A 21,239-nucleotide genomic window follows, 5' to 3' on the forward strand; every position below is an offset into this window, starting at 1 on the left:
AACGTGGGTTCCTCGCATTGTGTCAGCACCAGCGTGGGTTCAATGTATAGGATTTCGAAAATTCCAGGTTTTCCCAGATGTCCTGTCCCGGCTGGGAGCGGGGTCTTCGCTTCCCGTGGGGACCGGGAGAGCCACGGATCCCTCCCGGGAATGCGGAGATTCCGAGGGATTTCAGAGCAAGGGAAAGCTTTGGGAGAAGCTGGTGGAGGGAGAAAATGAGGAAAGGGACGGAGATTTGATGGAGATGGAGAAGGGCAGGAAGGGTTTGGCTGTGAGGGTGGAGCCAAGACAGGCTCTTCCCTGGTGGCACCTGGGTTTTGCCAGGTCCAGCTTTGGGCACCGGATCCCTGCGAGCTGCAGGGAGAGGAAGGGATGGAAAATCGGGATGGGTGGGATGCGTTGGAGCCTCAGACACTCTATAATTCATTGAGCACTGCCAGGCAGCGAACGTGCAGCGTTTCGTGCGCTACAAACCCATCCAGATCGGGGAGGGGGGCTGGAGGCTGGAGCACGGCACATGAAACACCAGGAAAAGGCGTGATTGCCACGGAATTATTTCCATCTCCGCCTCAATCGATCGATCCGCGGTTCTGATCCCGCTCCTCTTTGCCTTCGCAGATCGAGACGTCTCGGCTGGAGCCCGAGATCGCCATGGCCACCAGCAGTAAGACTGTGGTCTACAACAAAGGCTTGTGAGCGGAACAGGAGCATCCCAGCCCAGAAGGTCTGGGGAGGGAAGAGGGGAAACTCCAGACCCCGCCTGGGAGAAAGCAAGCGACAACAGCAGGATGAGATAACAGAGCTCAGCGAGAGGAGCTGCTCCCGGCAGCCCGGGAGTGAATTAACACCCGCAGAGAACTGACACCTCACACCACTCACTAAGATGCATAGTCAAAGTTCTAACCTAGCAACAGGAGCAGCAACTACAACAAATAAAATCACGTTGAAACACTTTAGAACTAGCTAACAGGACTCAGAAGTAGCGGCACCGCATGGAGGGAGCGCAGGGGCGAGCCCACGTGGTCGGGGCTGCACGACGCCGACATCACCCAGCACATCTTGTGCTGACGGGACTTCAGCCTCCACTGATGCTGCACAACACCGACTCTGGAGAGAGCCAGGGGTGGGTGGATGTGATTGATCAGGTGATTGGGAATGCCCGGTATTGATTTCCTGCCGATGCCACCCCAGCAATCCTGCCCTCAAGAGGAATTCCTGCATCCATGTACCCGGTGAAGGGCTCGGCTGTGCTCCCTCCATCCCTCCTCCTCCTCCTGCAGACGCTGCTGGTGGCACCTTGCCCTGCGCTGTGCCACTGGCTGGCCCTGGATCCCACCACTCGCAATTCCACAGGGGATTTTGCCCAGATTTCAAGGTCCTGGAAAGCCAAGGTGCCCACAGGTGGAGTGTTGGAGCAGAAGTGATGCTGGAGCTGCTCTGTTCCTTTGCACAGCCCTGAGGGGGGTTTGCCTCACCCAGCACAGAGCCTCTGACAGGGATGGTGCTTGTCCCAGGTGGTCACCTAAGCCACGCTTTGCTGGGCTGGTGTCTAAGGACAGGATGTGGCTTAAGTTTGGATCAGTCCCCAGCTGGGCAGGCAGTAGGACAAGGATCATTGCAGTCTCCTCTCCTCTCCTCTCCTCTCCTCTCCTCTCCTCTCCTCTCCTCTCCTCTCCTCTCCTCTCCTCTCCTCTCCTCTCCTCTCCTCTCCTCTCCTCTCCTCTCCTCTCCTCTCCTCTCCTCTCCTCTCCTCTCCTCTCCTCTCCTCTCCTCTCCTCTCCTCTCCTCTCCTCTCCTCTCCTCTCCTCTCCTCTCCTCTCCTCTCCTCTCCTCTCCTCTCCTCTCCTCTCCTCTCCTCTCCTCTCCTCTCCTCTCCTCTCCTCTCCTCTCCTCTCCTCTCCTCTCCTCTCCTCTCCTCTCCTCTCCTCTCCTCTCCTCTCCTCTCCTCTCCTCTCCTCTCCTCTCCTCTCCTCTCCTCTCCTCTCCTCTCCTCTCCTCTCCTCTCCTCTCCTCTCCTCTCCTCTCCTCTCCTCTCCTCTCCTCTCCTCTCCTCTCCTCTCCTCTCCTCTCCTCTCCATCTTCCTCATCTTCCTCATCTTCCTCATCTTCCTCTTCTCTTCTCCATTTTTTCCAACCCCCAACCCATCAAAGCCGACCCTGCCCAAGGCCTTGTGCTGGTGCAGACGAGGACCCAAAGCCAGGTGCTGGCAGCTGTGACACTGCACCCTCAGAGGGGACACTTCCCTCTGGGGACACCTGTCCATCTGTCTGTCTGTCCATCCGTCCCTTCACTGGCTGCGCTTTGGGGTGGCTCAAGGGGAGGGCTGAGTCACCCCCACACTGCACCCAGTCCTGTCCTCCTGTGGGTTTGGGGCCACACTTTGGTTTTCTGGTGTATCACAGCCAAAATTCAACCCTGAGGGACTGCCCCAGGTTCATTTGGAGCGTGGCCACCAGCAGAGCATTCCAAAGGCGGGATGTGCCCTGGGATCCCGGTGGGGAGGGACTGGGGCAGCACAGGCTCTTCCCCGTCAAATTCCCGTTTGTTGTGGGCTTGGGGAGGGTGGGGGGAAAGGGGAAACCAAATCAGCTCTGACACAGAATGTATTTGATGGATTTATTGCCATGCCTGGATTGGGACCTCTGCGTGGAGCCCGACCCACAGGAGCGGGACCGTGCCGTGGGGCAGCTCAGGGCCGATCCTGCCCCAGTGGAAATCAGGAACAATTGCACAAAAGGGATCCACGCTGTGGATTTACAGCTCAGCAAACAGGGCAGGAGGGGCCAGGCCCTGACCAGCTCCCAAAGAGCACAGGGCACCCAGAGCGGGCCCGGCTCGGCCCAGGAGAGCCGGGTTGGGCCCAGCCCAGCTCCTGTCATGCACTGGGTGAGATGAATGTACAGTCCAGAGGACGTGGGGAGGCCGTGAGGAGGTGACAGCTGTCCTGGGGACGCTTCCACGGCCATCTGTGCTCCTGGCAGCGCCCTGGGAGCGGGGAACTCCGGCAGCACTGAGGGGAGAAGGGATGCTGGCCTGGGAATGGTGCTGGGAGCCTGGGAATGCCCTTTCCATGGGGCTGGGATCGCTGTGGGGTGCCGGGGGTGCTGGTACCCACTGGCCCCACACCCACAGTGGCTCTGGAGCAGACAGAAGCTCCTCTGAGGCTGAAATTCCTGTTTGGGCTCCGTGGAGCCGAGGGGGAGCTGCTGCAGGAGGCACAATCCCAGCAGGGATGGGGCAGAGGCAGGACAGGGAGGAGGCTCCCGGCTCGGCCTGGCTGCAGCGTTCCCCCTTCCTGCTGGGTTTGGGCGCTGCCAGAGCCTTTCTGCTTCAAAGCTCCCTCATCCCAGGCTTTTGTTTGGAGGAGGGGGAAGGAGGAAGGGATGGAGGCTGCGCTTTGCCGTGAGGTTCCAGAGAGGTGGAGCGAGGAGGGAGCGTTTGGGTTTGTCGGTGATGGTCTGGTGTCTGAGCTGGGGTTACCTGGAGCAAGGAATTTCCAGGGGATGAGAGGAGGCTGGGCTTGGCTGCCCGTGCTTCTTCAGGAGACACCCAAGGAAAAGCAGGGATTGACCAAGTTCTGCCTCAGGAAAGAGCCGGCTCCCGATTTTCCCGGTGATGGGAGCGGGTGTGGTAATTAGCAGGGGCTGCTCGTCCCATTAATCCAGTGATCATTGGTAGGGGTGGAATCAGTTTGGAGAAGACTCGGGATTTATTAAAGCCAGGCAGCTCCAGGGAATGCAGCGGGCCTGATCCTGTGGGAGAGGCTGGGACCAGCTTGGGGGATGTCAGAGGAGCTGCGCTGCGAGCGAGGCTCGGCTCAAAGGCAGCTGCTCCGTCAAACAAGTGACAATCAAAGGGCCTAAATGAGTCTGGATTTGTCGTCTGCCCGCACAAACCCCGTCAGACTTGTTTGGCTTTGTGTGGCAGCAGAGCGGGGCTCAGTCAGCTCGGCAGCGTTTGTGCTGAGCAGTGGAACATCCCGGGCCTGAGCCAGCCCTTCCCGGGGTTACCTCCGCCAGCCTCTGGCAGGGGCAGCACAGGATGCTCCCAAATTTTGTCCCAGTGCCGCTCGTGGCCCCTGCCCTGGGTGGAAGCTCCAGCTGGGAGCTGGGGAGAGCCAGTCCTGGGCTCACTTCCCTTCTCTGGCCTCCTCTGGAAGCACGGAATCGTGGAATGCTTTGGGCTGGAAGGGACCCGGAATCTCAGCCCATTCCAAACCCCTGCCAGCGTGCTCCAAGCCCCTCCACAGCCCCTGCAGGTCTGGGGTGAGGAGGTGGCCCTGGACACCCTGGGACTTGTCCCCCCTCTCCCAAAGCCACTGCATCCCCCAGGACAGTCAGGACGCTGCAGATCCCTCTCTGCCGTGTTCCCCTCGCTGTCCCCGGCGTGCTGACCAGCAGCACCAGGAGGGCTTTGCACGAGGAGCAGGTTGTGGTGGCCCTGTGGTCCCAAACCCTCGGGCAGAGTCCTTGTGCATCCATCCCAGCACGGGGACAGCAGGATCACGACGTCCCCAGCTGAACCCAGCTGATGCAGTTCCAGCACCCCAGCGAGGGCTGGGCTCAGATTTTATCTCAAAACAGCAGAAAAGCTCAGCAGACCCAAACCCGACCCTTTGGGATCTCCAAAGGCAGTTCCACTCCCAGTTCAAGGTTGGGCTCGCTCCTGGAGCAGCCCTGGGAGCTCCTGGTCCCCAACCTCATGGTGGGAGCCACGGAGAGCTCGGGAATGTCCCACTGGGCCTTTCCGAGGGCGCTGGGCCGGGACACGGAGCCGGGAGCGCGGTGCCACCGCGGCACCGGTGATTAGGGCAGCAAGCGGTGCCAGGAGGACTCCGCACCGCAGCTAACGATAACATTCTGCACGTTCACTTCATCGCTAATTAATCTCCTCCTGCACAAAACGGAGCCTTGGGTTTGCGGGAACAACCCCGAGCATTTGCATTCCCGATTTCCTGTAATTGGGGAAGCGCGGGGAACGGGGAGCGCGGAGCTCACATCGAGTCCTTCACCTCGGCAGAGAATAATAATGAGATGATCATCTCCCGGAGTATTTAATTAGAAATGTCGCAGTTAATTGATTTCTTGGCTATGTTAATTAAGGAATAATGAGGACCAGGTTGCAGCAAAAGGTGCCGGCGAGAAGTTTTGAGCCTCTCCTGGAGGATGGGACTGTTGGCTGCTCCCTGAGGTGCCCGGGGGACAACCAGGGGACAAGGCCAGGGCGGTGTCACCCCCGTGCCAACCCTCCCAGCCTGGGCACGGCTCAGATCCTTCCGTTTCTCCTTGTTGTTCCTTTTCCTGCTCCCCATCCTGGCGTGTGCCCGGCTGCCAGGATGGGCAGAGGTCACTGTGGGCACGGCCAGCACACAGTCACCTGGCCAGAGCTGGAGCCTGTCCCCAGGGACATCCCCACCCATGGCTCCTGGCCCAGGGATGGGGTGTCCCCTCCTCCTCCTGGGGCGCTGGGGTGGAGATCCAGAGCTCGGGATTGCCTCGGGAGGAGCTCGGGGGCTGCCGGGCTGTGCGAGGCCCTGGGCAGAGCTCTGGGGACAGAGCAGCTCCCCCGGGATGCTCTGAGGACATTCCAGGGTGGCACCCGCGGTCCTGGGGGTGGTGGCCGTCCCCAGCTCTGGGTGTGTCCCCAGGTCCCTTTAAGAAACGCCACTTTGGGCTTTTCCCCGCTTTGTCCGGCTCGTTCCACCCCCGGCACCTCTCTCATCCTGGGATCTGAGCACACCCTGACAGCCGATCCCTCGGGAATGGCCAGGGGTCAGCTGCCAGCAGCGGCGTCTTCCAGCGGGGTGGGCACCCCGGACACCCCCGGGACAGCCCGGGACACACCTGGGACAGCCCGGGACACACCTGGGACAGCCCGGGACACACCTGGGACACCCCAGACACCCCCAGGACACCCCGGGACACCCCCGAGACACACCGGGATACACCCGAGACACACCGGGATACACCAAGACACCTCGGGACACCCCGGGGACACACTGGGACACACCGGGGACACACCGGGATACCCCAGACACCTCCGGACACCCCCGGGACACCCCGGGGACACACCGGGGACACACCGGGCCACCCCAGACACCCCCGGACACCCCCGGGACACCCCAGAACCCCCCGGGACCCCCCTGCTCCAGTTCTTTTTAACCCCTCCGTAGCCACCGCCCGCGACTCCTCGTGTAACGCTCGGATCTGTCGGAATAAAAGAGATCAAACACTGCGCTCCCAGCTCCGTGTGGAATTCCGTGGGAATGTTGGGATTTAAACCTGCCTAAGGACAAGGTTATTATGGGCTGGTTTTACAGGGAAAAAGCTGCACGGGGTGGGGGATTTTCCTTGGAATGATTTTCCCTGGATGTGGGGAGGGCGCTTTCCCAGCAGCAGAAATGATGAATTTTTGTGTGTTTGTATATAATTATACAAAAATAATTACAAAATCTGTATCGCGCTAGAATATAAAAATACATATAATTAAGGGCATTAAATATATATAATTATCATCTAGTACATATAATAAAATATATGAGCCAATGGATATATTTTAAAATATGTAATTAGATATCATTATATATAATAGGGGCCTTACCGAGCACAATCTATATTTTATATATACATATTATGTACACGATGGATGGTGTGCATACTGATAAATATATATAAAATATAAATTATAAAATACCATATACACTTCATATATGCATTGGGAGGCATAGGTTTTATTTATGTATATAGATGTGTAGATAGAGGCTGTATTTTATAGAGAATTATTTTATTTATATATATAAATAATTTTATATATATTATTTGATATATATATTTATTTATATATAATTTATATATATTTGTATATATTATATATTTGTTTATATATATAATTTATATATATACATATTTGTATATATATTATATATATATATATATATATATATATATAAAATTAGGAGATGTGTTTTCCCCCAAATTCCAGGAGCACCTGGGAAGGACTCCCGGCCTTGCTCGCCTGAGCTCCCCCTGGCCCCAAGTCCCTCACCAGGTCTGGGGGTCCCGGTGGGGCCAGCCCTGGGTGTCCCCTCCATCCCTCAGGGGACATTCCCGAGGGATCCTCAGGGCACTGGGAGCTCTCCCGACATCCAATCCCTGTGCAGGTGTGGAGCTGCGGTTCCTGGAGCTGCCACTTACCTGTCACTCCCAGGGACCCCCGGGGACAGCCGGGGACACCCCCCATACCTGTCACACCTGCGGGACCCCCGGGGACACCCCCCATACCTGTCACACCTGCGGGACCCCCGGGGACACCCCCCATACCTGTCACACCTGTGGGACCCCCGGGGACAGCCAGGGACACTCCCCATACCTGTCACACCTGTGGGACCCCTAAGGACCCCCCCTGTCCTCGCCCACCGCCACGGATCCACCAAACTGCGCTCATTCCCTTTCTCCCAGCGCCCCCCAGTCCCGCCAGTGCCCTCCCAGTGCCCCCCCAGGGCTTCCCAGTGCTTTCCAGTCCCCCCCAGTGCTTCCCTGTCCCCCCAGTCCCCCCAGTGTTCCCCAGTGCCCCCCAGTGCCTCCCAGTGCTCCCCAGTGTCCCCGTGTCCCCCAGTTTCCCCCAGTCCCCCGCAGCGCCTCCCAGTGCCTCCCCAGTCCCTCCCATTCCCCCCCAGTGCCTCCCCAGTCCCTCCCAGTCCCCCCCAGTGCCTCCCCAGTCCCTCCCATTCCCCCCCAGTGCCTCCCCAGTCCCTCCCAGTCCCCCCCGGTGCCCCCCCAATGCCTCCCCAGTCCCTCCCAGTGCCTCCCCAGTCCCCCCCCCAGTGCTCCCCAGTGCCCCCAGTGTCTCCCAGCGTCTCCCAGTGTCCCCCAAATGACTCCCAGTGCCCCCCAGTGCCCCCCAGTGCCCCCCAGCCGCCGTCCCGCCGGGTCCCCGCTGTCCCCAGCCCGAGGCGGTGCCGGTGCCCCGCCGCCCTGCCCCGCAGTTTCCATCCAGGTGAGTTTGCAGCACGTTTTGCCTTTTATTTCCACGCAGTAACACTCACTACAGCTGCTACCTACGGGAGGGAGCGCACGCACACGGGCACGGCGAGAGAGAATAAATTAAAATAAATCCTCATAAAAAAACCCAAACCATGAACCAACGGAGAAAACGAGGCAGGGGGGGACGGTGGGGAAAGGGAGGGGGTGGGGGGAAAAACGGTGGCAAATGAGAATAAAAAGGTAAATGAGGAAGGGTTTGGAACATTGAGCTCGTGGTGGGACGCGTCGGTCGGATCTCACGGACTCGGGCTCCGAGGAGGATGCGCGGTCCCGGGGCCGCCCTGGCGGGCTCCTCTCGCTCCTCGGCTCTGCGGGAGCCCCCCGAAAGCCCCTCCGAGGGACGGGGTCGGGCCGCGCCCCGAGGAAAGGCAGCGGGCGGCGGCGGCGGCGGCGGGCGATGTCCCTACAGTCCTGTCGGTGCCACCGCCTGTGTCCCCCAGGCCTGCCCCGGGGTCCTCTCCATGGTGGCCGCACCTGGAGCCTGTCCCTGCTTTAGTCGTTGGAGGTGACGTCGATGTCTTCTCCGCTCGACTGCTTGGTGGCGAGGCGCCATCGGTTGATGTGGTGCGAGCCCTTCTTCTTCTGCTCCGAGTCGGGGCCCTCCTCCTCCAGCTTCTGCCGTTTGTATTTCGTCCGCCGGTTCTGGAACCACACTTTCACCTGGCACGGGAGACACAGCGGCGCTCGGGGCTGCGGCACGGCCGGGAGCTCGGCCTGCCCTGGAGAGCGGCCACGCTGGCCCTCCCTGTGTCTGTGTCTGTGTCTGTCCCTGTGTCTGTGACTGTCCCTGTGTCTGTGCCATTCCTGTGCCATCCCTGTCCCTGTGACTGTGACTGTGTCTGTCCCTGTCCCTGTGACTGTGCCATCTCTGTGCCATCCCTGTCCCTGTGACTGTGACTGTCCCTGTGACTGTGACTGTCCCTGTGACTGTGCCATTCCTGTGCCATCCCTGTCCCTGTCCCTGTGACTGTGTCTGTCCCTGTCCCTGTGACTGTGCCATCTCTGTGCCATCCCTGTCCCTGTGACTGTGACTGTCCCTGTGACTGTGACTGTCCCTGTGTCTGTGACTGTCCCTGTGACTGTGCCATTCCTGTGCCATCCCTGTCCCTGTCCCTGTGACTGTGACTGTCCCTGTGTCTGTGCCATCCCTGTCCCTGTGACTGTGACTGTCCCTGTGACTGTGCCATCCCTGTGCCATCCCTGTCCCTGTGACTGTGACTGTCCCTGTGACTGTGACTGTCCCTGTGTCTGTGCCATTCCTGTGCCATCCCTGTCCCTGTGACTGTGACTGTCCCTGTGTCTGTGCCATCCCTGTGCCATCCCTGTCCCTGTGACTGTGACTGTCCCTGTGACTGTGACTGTCCCTGTGACTGTGCCATTCCTGTGCCATCCCTGTCCCTGTCCCTGTGACTGTGACTGTCCCTGTGTCTGTGCCATCCCTGTCCCTGTGACTGTGACTGTCCCTGTGACTGTGCCATCCCTGTGCCATCCCTGTCCCTGTGACTGTGACTGTCCCTGTGACTGTGTCATCCCTGTGCCATCCTTGTCCTGTCCCTGTCCCTGTGACTGTCCTTGTGCCTGTGCCATCCCTGTCCCTGTCCCTGTGTCTGTGACTGTCCTTGTGCCTGTGCCATCCCTGTCCCTGTGTCTGTGACTGTCCTTGTGCCTGTGCCATTCCTGTCTCTGTCCCTGTGACTGTGACTGTGACTGTCCTTGTGCCTGTGCCATTCCTGTCTCTGTCCCTGTGACTGTGACTGTGACTGTCCTTGTGCCTGTGCCATTCCTGTGCCATCCCTGTCCCTGTGACTGTGTCTGTGACTGCCCTTGTGACTGTGTCATCCCTGTCCCTGTGCCTGTCCCTGTGCCTGTGCCATCCCTGTACTGTCCCTGTCCCTGTCCCTGTCCCTGTCCCTGTCCCTGTCCCTGTCCCTGTCCCTGTCCCTGTCCCTGTCCTGTGCCTGTGCCATCCCTGTCCCTCCAGGAGCGCTCCCACAGCCGCCCTGCCCTGCCTCAGTTCCCTATGGCAAGGTGGGGCAGGGGGGACAGGGATGGGACAGGGATGGGACAGGATGGGACAGGGATAGAGATGGGACAGGGACAGAGATGGGACAGGGACAGCTGCAGTTGCTGCACGGTTGCTGCACCATGACTGAGGTGAGGGACGCTCGGTGACACCTCAGCCATGGGACAGCAGGACAGGAGACACCCCTGGGAGCACCCAGAGTGCGACACCCTGAGCTGGCTGTGCCTGGATGGGCATGGAGCACTGGGAGCAGCCAATCCCAGCACTGCTCCAGCTGTCCCTGGTGCCAGGATGCCACAGGATATCACAGGATGCCACAGGATGTCACAGGATGCCACAGGCACGGCAGCGTGGCTGCAGTGACCACCGGGGTGACACTCAGAGCCATCCCCATGCCCCTGCCAGGACTGTAATTACAACTACCAATCCCTAATTGACCACACTGAGGGTTCAGGAGACCTTTTCCACTGTGCTGGTGCCAAACAGCCCCAGGAGTCTCTGTGCTCAGGGATCCCACCCTCCTCACCTGCCCAGGAATCCCAATCCAACCCCACCATCCTCGATTCCAGCACTGGGAACGTGGGCTGGGCTCGGGGTGGACAGGACAGGACAGGACAGGACAGGACAGCAGGGACAGGACAGGACAGGACAGACAGGACAGGACAGGACAGCAGGGACAGGGGTCACTTTGGGATGCTGAGGGGACCCGCACGGTCAGTGGTGCACGGAGGGATGCAGGATGCAGGATGCAGGATGCAGGGATGCAGGGATGCAGGATGCAGGGATGCACAATGCAGGATGCAGGGATGCAGGTGGCAGCAGTGAGGGATGCAGGATGCTGCAGGAAGCAGCAGGGATGGGATAAGGGAAGTGGATATGATTCACGCAGGGTTATGGGATGTGGGAATGCTGCAGGCAGGGTTATGGGATGCAGGATGTGGCAGCTGGGATGGTGAGGGATGCTGCACTGGGATGCTGCACTGGGATGCTGCACTGGGATGCTGCACTGGGATGCTGCAGGGAGCAGGGTGGATGCCCCAGGCAGCAGTGCTGGGTGCTGCAGGCAGGGATGTGGGGTGAGGAGGGCATGGGGTGGGGATGTGCAGGTGGGATCCAGAACTCCAAAGGCAAGATGAGGATGCCCAGGAGGGATGAGGATTCCACAGGAGGGATCCAGAATTCCAAAGGTGGGATAAGAATGCCCAGGCGAGATCCAGGATGCCCCAGGAGGGATGAGGATGCCCCGGTTGGGACGAGGATGCCCAGGAGGGATGAGGATGCCCCGGTTGGGATGAGGATGCCCAGGAGGGATGAGGATGTCCCAGGAAGGATGAGGAGGTCCCAGGAGGGATGAAGACACCGCCTGGCTTCCAGGCCCAGCAGCACCAGGTGCTGCCGCCAGCCCAGGCCGGGCTGAGCTTTCTCCCGCTGCAGCTTTGGGATCCCGCGGCCGCCGGCAGCGCTCGGCTGCAGCTGATCCCGGATCCTCGGCCCTTCCCCTGTCCTTCAGCACCAACCACCGCCTGCTCCCTGCTCCGGAGCTTCCCGGGCCGGCATTCCCATCCCAGATCGGCATTCCCATCCCGGATCGGCATTCCCATCCCAGATCGGCATTCCCATCCCGGGCCGGCATTCCCATCCCAGATCGGCATTCCCATCCCGGGCCGGCATTCCCGTCCCAGATCGGCATTCCCATCCTGGGCCGGCATTCCCATCCCAGATCGGCATTCCCATCCCGGGCCGGCATTCCCATCCCAGATCGGCATTCCCATCCTGGGCCGGCATTCCCATCCCAGATCGGCATTCCCATCCCGGGCCGGCATTCCCAGTCCGGATCGGCATTCCCATCCAGATCGGCATTCCCATCCCGGGCCAGCATTCCCATCCCGGGCCAGCATTCCCATCCCGGGCCAGCATTCCCATCCCGGATTGGCATTCCCATCCCGGGCCGGCATTCCCAGTCCGGATCGGCATTCCCATCCAGATCGGCATTCCCATCCCAGATCGGCATTCCCAGTTCGGGCCAGCATTCCCAGTTCGGGCCAGCATCCCCATCCCGGATCGGCATTCCCAGTTCGGGAGCCGACATTCCCAGTTCGGGCCAGCATTCCCTGGAGCCGCAGCCAGCCCAGCAGCAGCCCCTGACTTTGCGGCTCCCTGGGAACGGGCCGTGTCCTGACCCCTCCCGGGACACAATCCATTGCCTTTCCTACCTCTGGGCCATTCCCGGAACAATTCCCAGCTGGCGCCTTTCATTCAGGCGCCGCCGAGCACTTTGCAAACTTTAATTAAAGCTCGCGGCCCTCTGGGAGCAGGGAATTGCCTTTTCCCGAAGTGATGGAAGGGGAAGCGGGGCATAAAGCGATTCCCGGCTCCAGCGGGACGAGGCTCCCCGGCATTCCCGGCTGCGGGAATGGGGAATTCTCCAGATCCCTCGCTGGGATCCACCGCCGCCATGGGAAGAGTGCGAGCAGCTCCCGGTGGGATCAGCTGCCCCCTCCGACTCCGGGAGGAATCGGTTCAAATTCCCGAGCCCGGGGTTTTATCCCTTCCTAAATTAACCCTTCTTGTGCCGGGTGTTGGTGAATCCCAGCTCCGCCATTCCCTGGGTCCTGCGGCAGGGTTGGGATGGCTCCTGCATCCCAGTCCTGCATCCCAGTCCTGCATCCCTGTCCTGCATCCCTGTCTTGCATCCCTGTCCTGCATCCTTGTCCTGCATCCCAGTCCTGCATCCCTGTCCTGCATCCCAGTCCTGCATCCCAGTCCTGCATCCCTGTCCTGCATCCCAGTCCTGCATCCCTGTCCTGCATCCCTGTCCTGCATCCCAGTCCTGCATCCCTGTCCTGCATCCCTGTCCTGCATCCCAGTCCTGCATCCCTGTCCTGCATCCCTGTCCTGCATCCCTATCCTGCATCCCTGTCCTGCATCCCTGTCCTGCATCCCTGTCCTGCATCCCTGGACTCGGCTCCCAGCCCCGTGTCCTGCACGGTGCCCCCGGGGCCAGCACGGCACCCTCGGAGTCCCGCCTGGCCCCAAGGTGACATTGCCACCACCAGGGGACAATCCACGGTGGCTCCGAGTGGAGCTCCCCCGGGCAGTGAGGCTGAGAGCGCTGGGTCGGGATGGGGACACAGGGACCGGCCCCGCTGTCACCCAAAGTGTCACCACCCCCTGCACCTCCTCCTGCTGTCCCTGGGTCGGGATGGGGACACAGGGACCGGCCCCGCTGTCACCCAAAGTGTCACCACCCCCTGCACCTCCTCCTGCTGTCCCTGCGGGCACTGCCCTCCGGAGACACCCCAAAAACGCTGTGGTTTGTTTTTGGGGACAGTTCTCGGGGGGAGGGGACAACTGCCAGCCCCGGGCTTTGCACTAGGCCACTCTCCTGCTCTATCTGGGCATCTTTCTCCTCCTGTGATTCCCAGGCATTCGCTCTAATTGTTAATTGTTAATTATTAATTACAGAGCAGCTGCAATTCCCAGCCGGCCCTGAGTCCCTGGCCAGGGCTGCTCCGTCCCTGCAGGGACAGCTCCAGGAGAGGACACTGGGATCTCCAGGGATTCCATAACCACCCCAAATCCAGGAGGGGCACTGGGATATCCAGGGATTCCATAACCACCCCAAATCCAGGAGGGACACTGGGATCTCCAGGGATTCCATAACCACCCCAAATCCAGGAGGGGCACTGGGATATCCAGGGATTCCATAACCAGCCCAAACTTCCCTCTGGCAGGAGCCAGGGAGAGGCCTCTGCTCTGGGAATGCAGGTTTGAGACCCCAAGCGGGGTTTGCCCCTCGAACTGCTGGGGGTGGAGCAGCTCTTCGGGAATTCTGGGCTCCGTGGTGCCAGAGGAATCCAGGGAAGTGCCTTCCCAGCCCAGGGTGCTCCCGTGGGAGCTGAGGTGACCTGACAGCGCTGGGCACAGCGAGGCCGTGCCTGATGGGCACAGTGCCCCCAGCTCATCCCATATCCCCCATCCCACACCCCATATCCCACGCCCCACACCCCATATCCCACATCCCAGCCTGGCACACCAACCCTGCAGCAGCCACAGCGCTGAGATCCCTGCTGATCCTGGTGTCCCCACATTTCTGGGATCCCTGCTGATCCCAGTTATCACCACATTTTCCAGTGTCCCCACATTTCCCTGTGTCCCCACATTTCCCTGTGTCCCTGCTGATCCCGGTGTCCCCACACACCTGCTCGATGCCCCCTGGGTCTCACCCCACTGTTCCCATCACCCCCAAAGCCCCCGGACGGCTGCTCTTGCTCAGCCCATCCCACGTTCCCTTCAGAGCCCTTCCTGCACCTTCTCCACCCTGCTCCCACTTGTGGAACCCCTGGAATTGTGGCAGGGCCCTGAGCTCCATTCTGCTACCCCAGCCCCTTTGATTTTGCTCTTCTCGGGCCTGTTGTTCCAACCTCATCCCAAATTAACGCAGCTCCTGGGTAGGAGAAGGGCTGGGAAGGGATTAAACACCGGCACCGTCCCCACCCCATATCCCACATCCCATATCCTATATCCTATATCCCATATCCCATATCCCATATCCCATATCCCATATCCCATATCCCATATCCCATATCCCATATCCTATATCCCACATCCCATATCCCATATCCCATATCCCATATCCTATATCCTATATCACATATCTCATATCCCATATCCTACATCCCATATCCCATATCCCATATCCCATATCCCATATCCCATATCCTACATCACATATCCCATATCCCATACCCCATATCCTACATCCCATATCCCATATCCCATACCCCATATCCTACATCCCATATCCCATAGCCCACATCCCATATCCCATATCCCATATCCCATATCCCATATCCCATATCCCATATCCCATATCCCATATCCCATATCCCATATCCCATATCCCCTATCCCACATCCCATATCCCATATCCCATATCCCACATCCCATATCCCATATCCCATATCCCATATCCCATACCCCATATCCTACATCCCATATCCCATAACCCATACCCCATATCCTACATCCCATATCCCATATCCCATATCCCACATCCCATATCCCATATCCCATATCCCATATCCCATATCCCATATCCCACATCCCATATCCCATATCCCACATCCCACGACATTTCCTGAGGCCTGGCAGGACCTGAACCCTCCCCACCTTCCCTGGGCTGTTCCAGGTGTTGCTCCCTGGCTGTGGCACCCGGAGCTGGCCAGCCCAAAGGGAAAAACTCCCTTTTCCAGGGGGAAAAGCAGCTGGGAAATCGGGCCAGGCACAGCCAGGGCCTGGAACCCCGAGTGGGAATTGTTGAATTCACAAGAAAATGATAAATCCCCCCAAACTGTGGGTCCGGCGCCTGTGTCGCACCAGGATGGGTGTCATGGGTAAAGCGGGCTGGTTTTCCATGGAAATTTGATTCCATGTGGGATTTATCACTGAATATTGAATTAATAATAATAAAAATAACAGTAGTAATAATAATAATAGTAATAATAACAATAATAATAGTAATAATAGTAATAATATCCTGGATTTGACACAGCCACCAGCCCCTGGTGCCACACTCCTCCAATCCCCACACCTGGGTGTATCCTATCCTATATTCTATCCCATATCCCATCTTGTATCCCATCCCATATCGCAACCCGTATCCCCTCCCATATCCCATCCCATATCCTATCCCTTATCCCATCCCATATCCCATCCCTTATCCCATCCCATATCCCATCCCTTATCCCATCCCTTATCCCATCCCATATCCCATCCCTTATCCCATCCCTTATCCCATCCCATATCCCATCCCTTATCCCATCCCTTATCCCATCCCATATCCCATCCCATATCCCATCCCATATCCCATCCCTTATCCCATCCCATATCCCATCCCATATCCCATCCCATATCCTATCCCATATCCCATCCCATATCCCATCCCATATCCCATCTCTTATCCCATCCCTTATCCCATCCCATATCCTATCCCGTATCCCATCCCATATCCCATCCCGTATCCCATCTCTTATCCCATCCCATCTCCCATCCCGTATCCCATCCCTCGGCACACTGGGATTATTTTCCTCCAGGTAATTAAACCAGATATAAAAAAATAAATTAAAAAGAAACACTATTTTTCCAAAGCCACAAAGCCGAAGGGAAGAACGTTTCCCTCCGCCGGGTGCCCGTTCCCGGGTGGATCCGTGGGAAGGACGGGAGCCTTTCCCGGCCCTGCCGCTGCCTCCCCGCTCCCCGCCAGCAGCAGCAGCTTCCCAAAGCCACGGAAACACCGAGCTACCAAACGGGCTGCAGCACACACAGAAAAAGGGAATTTAAAATGTCTACGTGGCCTCTTTGCACCCCAAAATCTCTGGGATTTGGGGTTGGGATGCCGCTGCATTTCCCCAGGAATAAACGGCATTATCGCATTTAGGCTCCAGGCGATGCTGGAAAAGGCCAGGGAATGGCTAAGCTCGCCCTGGGGCATCCCAGAGCTGCCCTTTCCACCCCGACAAGTTCCTGGCTGTTCTTTGACCTTTGGGGTTTGTCCTTTTTTTCCCCTTTTTTCCTCCATTCCAGCCCGGAGAGGTGACGGGAGCAGCGGGAAGGGACCCGAGCCAGATCCAGCGCTGAGCCCCGCGAGCCGCAGGGACAGCATCACCCTCGGGCTCCAAACACCCCCGGGATTTTGGGGGCTCGGTCCTCGCTTCCCGACAGCCACAGCTGCTCCTTCCCGCTGTCCCCAAGCCGGTGACATTTTCCTGCCAGGAATTTCCAGCTCCCAGGGATGGAGGTTTGGTGTGGAGGAGCCTGGGCGAGGATGAGCCAGGCGGGCACTGGGAATTCCCACGGCTCCAGCTCTATTTCCCAAATCAATTAAAGCTTAAAAATTCAATTAATTCAGCACATAGGCCCAACCACCTCACCAGAATTTGGGGAAAACTTTCTCCATCCCTCAGCAGCTGAATATCCCGGGAAATAGCGCTCCTTCCCCTGGAGCGTTTGGGAGCTCGCCGGGACACCGGGCTCCCAGAGATGCTCAGCCCCAGCTCCCTCATTTTCCCCCAGCTCTGTCCACTTTTCCTCTCATCCCTGTGCTTCTCCCGGCTCTCCTTACACCTGAATTCCCATGAAATATCTGTTCTGATCCCAGAAAGTCTCATCCGACACCAGCGCCCTTCGGCAGCGCCGTCTCCACACCCGTCCTGAATTCCGGGTGCACAGAGCGGGGCTGCTCGGCTCAGCCACGCTTTTCCAGCTTCCCAGCGAAGCCTTCGGGCTGCTGCTCCTTTCCTAACTGGATTTTTAAACCCATCAATTGCTCCCAGGGAAAACACCCCGAGCCAGCCAGGAACAACGCCGGGAAAGCGCTCCGGAGAGCGGGACCGTGCCGGAGCCGCATCCCCAGCCCCAAAGCTGCCACAGCCCCTGTGACACCCCAACACCGCTGCACAAAAACCCCAAATCCAGCCCCAGGGGCCCGGGAACACCCGCAGGCTCTGGGGCTCCCAGCACCCGCTGGAACCCCAGGCCTGGAATCCCAGCTGGGATTTCCCACAGGAGCTCTGCGCGGATCCGGTGCCGGTTCCGAGCTGCTCCCGGGGCTGCGGATCCGGGACAGGCTGGGACACAAGGGATGGGACAGATGGGACACAAGGGATGGGACAGATGGGACACACGGGGTGGGACAGATGGGACACACGGGGTGGGACAGGCTGAGACCCATGGGGTGGGACAGAAGTGACACACAGGTGGGATAGGAGGGACACACGGGTGGGATAGCTGGGACACACGGGGTGGGACAGAAGGGACACACGGGTGGGACAGAAGGGACACACGGGGTGGGATAGCTGGGACACACGGGTGGGACAGAAGTGATACACGGGGTGGGATAGCTGGGACACACAGGATGAGACAGATGGGTCCCACGGGATGGGACACCTGGGTCACTTGAGGTGGGACAGGCTAGGACACTCAGGGTGGGATAACTGGGACACACGGGTGGAACAGAAGGGACACACGGGATAGGACAGGCGGGACCCACGGGTGGAACAGGAGGGACTCATGGAGTGGAACAGGAGCACACAGGATGGGACAAGAGGGACACACAGGATGGGACAGAAGGGACACACGGGTGGGACAGGAGGGACACACGGGGTGGGACAGGAGGGACACACAGGATAGGACAAGAAGGAGCACACAGGATGGGACAGAAGGGACACACGGGTGGGACAGGAGGGACACACGGGTGGGACAGGAGGACCCCTCGGGTGGCAGTACCTGTGTCTCGGAGAGGCTGAGGCTGCTGGCCAGCTGCTTGCGCTCGGCGCCCACCACGTAGTGGTTCTTCTCGAAGGCCCTCTCCAGGCGCAGCAGCTGCGATGGGGAAAAGGCCGTGCGGATGCGCTTGGGCTTGCGGGCGAAGGGGCCGTGCAGCAGGAGGCTCTCCTGGGACACCTCGCTCCCTGCGGGCACACACAGAGCTCAGCCCCGGAACCCCCTCTGCACGGCCGGCTTGGGCTGATTTCCGTGCCCCGTGGCACGGGAAGGGCACAAAAGAGGAATTGCGGGGTTTTTTTTGAGCTTTCCCCATCCCAAAATTGCAGCGTTTGTTCCCCGTTCTCCCTCTCGGCTGATTCCAGCCCCACGGTGGGGTTGGACACAGCGCCAAAGGGTGGGGAGGGAATGAAAGAAAGAAGGAAAGAAAGAGGGAGAAGGGATGGATGGGGAGAGCAGCAAGAAGAGGAAAGAAAGAGGAAGAGAAGGTGGGAGGCAGAGAAAAAACTGAGACAGAGAGAAAAAGAAATTATAAAACAGGAGGAAGACTGAGAAACTGACAGGAAAAGAAAACAGAAAAGGAAAGGTAAGAAAGAAAATAGTGAAGTGGAGAAAGAGGGAAGGGGACAAGGAAAGAGAGGAGAAAAGTGGGGAAGCAATAAAAAAAAAAACAGGGAAAGAAAGAGAAAGGAAAAAAGAGAAAGAGACAAGAAGTGGGAAAGCAAAAAAAAAAAAATAAAAGAAGGAAAGAAGCAAAGAACAACGAGCGAGAGAAGGAAAGCTGTAAAGCGAGCGAGCGAAACAAGGTAGAGAGAAACGAAAGCAAGGGAAGAACAAGAAAATTAAAGGCGGAGAGAGAAGGCAGGAGAGAGGGACAGCTCGGGAGAGCCGGGCCCGGGGCTGTGGGGGACCGGGAGCCCCGCACGGCCCCGGCCGGAGCCGCTCCCGGGGCCGAGGGAGCCGGGCCGGTGCCCCCGGGAGCCGCCGGCAGCGGCCGCAATCCCCGGCGGAGCCCCGGGGACGAGCGAGGGCTTGGTGCCGAGCAGATAAAACTAATCCGGACTGCGGGACCCCCCCCGGCACCGCGGCGGGACAGGCGGTGAGAGGAAACGGGGAGGCAAAAAAAGAGAAAAATAAAACGGAGAAAAAAACAAACTAACAAACAAAAAAAAGAAAAAAAAAAACCGAGGGGGGAAAAAAACACGTGTGGGAAAAAGGAAAGAAAAGGACGCGGATAAAGAAAGGAAAAGGAAAAGAAAGAGGATGGGAAGGAACAAGGAGAAAGAAAATGAAGATTGAAAAAAATAAGAGACAGAACCAGAAAATCAAGAGAAAGAAAGAAAGAACGAAAGAAGCGAAACAGGAAAGCGAAGAAAAGAAAGAGAAGGAAAGAAAGCGAGGAAATAAATAAAGAGAAGAAAAGGAACGGAGAGAAAATCTACGGAACCAAACAACATCTCTCTGCGCAGCCGAGATCCACCGCACCGAAATCCTTCCCTTCGTTCCCGGGAAGGAGAAAACCAAATTCCCTTCCCGGCTGCGCACGGAGGCGGCGGCGCCGGTCCCGTCCCCCGGAGCTCCGCGATGCTCGGCCGGGACTCCGCGAGGCTGCCCGGCTCTGCCCGGCCCCGACCGCGGCCCCGGGGCTGCGGGAGCGCTCCGGCCGCGGGTGTGCAACGGCGGCGGCACCGGCAGCTCCGAGGCACCGGCAGCTCCGAGGCACCGGCAGCTCCGAGGCACCGGCCCCGCTGAGCAGCGCCCGCGGCCCCGGCCGTGCGTGCGGGCACGGCAGCAACAGGTCCTGCCCTGCAGCCGGGCCCCCCGAGCCCCCGGGGCCGCCGCCAGCCCTCGGCCCGCGCCCCCCGCAGCCCCCGCTCACCTTGGAAGCGGTGGCCGAAGAAGCGGTTCCGCAGCACCCAGGGGTAAAAGTTGAGCGGGTCGCGGTGCTGCGGCCCGAAGAAGGGGTGCGGGTGCGGCAGGGCCGAGCCCCCCAGCTGGGGGGGCCCGACGGGCAGCGCCGGGTGCCCCACGGCCTCGGGGAAGACGAGCTCGGCGCTGCCGTACAGGGCCCGGCCGGCGGCTCCCTGGAAGCCGGGGGCGAAGGCGGCGGCGTCGGCGGCGGCGGCGGGGCCGGGGTAGGCGAGGGCGGCGGGGCGCGGGGGGTCCTCGGGGCCCAGGGGGGTGTCCTTGCCCACCAGGGACTCGATGGTGAAGCAGCGCTTCGCAGACGGCTGGAACATGGTGTGAGCCGGGAGCGGGGGGGGGGCCGGAGCGGGGCCGGTCCTGCGGGTGCGCGCGTGTGTGCGGTGTGTGTGTGTGTGCGTGTGCAAGAAACCTCCCCCTGGGCACGGCACACACACACGGACCCGCGCCCCGCACCCCTCCCTCCCTCCGCCCCCGCCCCGCCGCCCACCCGCGGGCGCCCACGCAGCCCCGAGCCCCGGCGGATGCGGGCGGTACCTGCGGGGCCGGGCAGGGGCCGCCTCACCTGAGCCCCGCGACACACGGGAGAGGCCGGAGGAGGCAGGGCCGGGCTGGGAGGGCAGGGAATGTAGGGATGGGATGGGATGGGATGGGATGGGATGGGATGGGATGGGATGGGATGGGATGGGATGGGATGGGATGGGATGGGATGGGATGGGATGGGATGGGATGGGATGGGATGGGATGGGATGGGATGGGATGGGATGGGATGGGATGGGATGGGATGGGATGGGATGGGGAGAACAGAGAATGTAGGGATGGGATGGGATCGGAGAACAGGGGACAGTGGGGATGGGGTGGGATGGGATGGGGAGCGCAGGGGAAGGCAGGGACGGGCAGTGCGAGGTAGAGGAGGCAGAGGAGGGGCAGGGGAGGCAGAGGGAAGCAAGAGGAGGCCGCGGGAGGA

At 59.6% G+C, this 21,239-nt stretch overlaps 2 protein-coding genes across 2 annotated transcripts in view; one reads left to right on the forward strand and one right to left on the reverse strand.

The window, feature by feature from the left end:
• The window catches only part of SFXN5 (sideroflexin 5), a 110,140-nt gene extending 109,181 nt beyond the window's left edge, over positions 1-959 (forward strand). Inside the window, exon 14 of the mRNA XM_086888704.1 lies at positions 619-959. Within this exon, the coding sequence (XP_086744830.1) occupies positions 619-696 (78 nt within the window). The 3' untranslated portion in view covers positions 697-959. The remainder of the gene's footprint in view (positions 1-618) is intronic.
• A 7,484-nt stretch (positions 960-8,443) lies between these two features.
• On the reverse strand, positions 8,444-20,595 carry EMX1 (empty spiracles homeobox 1). The gene is made up of 3 exons (XM_086890079.1): positions 20,229-20,595; positions 18,353-18,537; positions 8,444-8,703 (listed from the first exon to the last, which is right to left on the reverse strand). The coding sequence occupies exons 1-3, from the start codon at positions 20,587-20,589 to the stop codon at positions 8,536-8,538; spliced, it is 714 nt and encodes a 237-aa protein (XP_086746205.1). The 5' UTR covers positions 20,590-20,595; the 3' UTR covers positions 8,444-8,535.
• Between the last annotated feature and the right edge of the window lie 644 nt (positions 20,596-21,239).

The sequence above is a fragment of the Cyanistes caeruleus genome, chromosome 5 (genome assembly GCF_971803275.1).
Source record: "Cyanistes caeruleus chromosome 5, bCyaCae1.hap1.1, whole genome shotgun sequence".
In the NCBI taxonomy this organism is placed as follows: Eukaryota; Metazoa; Chordata; class Aves; order Passeriformes; family Paridae; genus Cyanistes; species Cyanistes caeruleus.

Excerpts from the sequence above, each read along its gene's own strand:
- EMX1 (XM_086890079.1), bottom strand. The coding sequence starts at position 20,589 with ATGTTCCAGCCGTCTGCGAAGCGCTGCTTCACCATCGAGTCCCTGGTG. Across the intron at positions 18,538-20,228 it reads CTTCGGCCACCGCTTCCAAG|GGAGCGAGGTGTCCCAGGAG; the intron begins GTGAGCGGGGGC and ends GTGTGCCCGCAG. Across the intron at positions 8,704-18,352 it reads TCAGCCTCTCCGAGACACAG|GTGAAAGTGTGGTTCCAGAA; the intron begins GTACTGCCACCC and ends CTCCCGTGCCAG.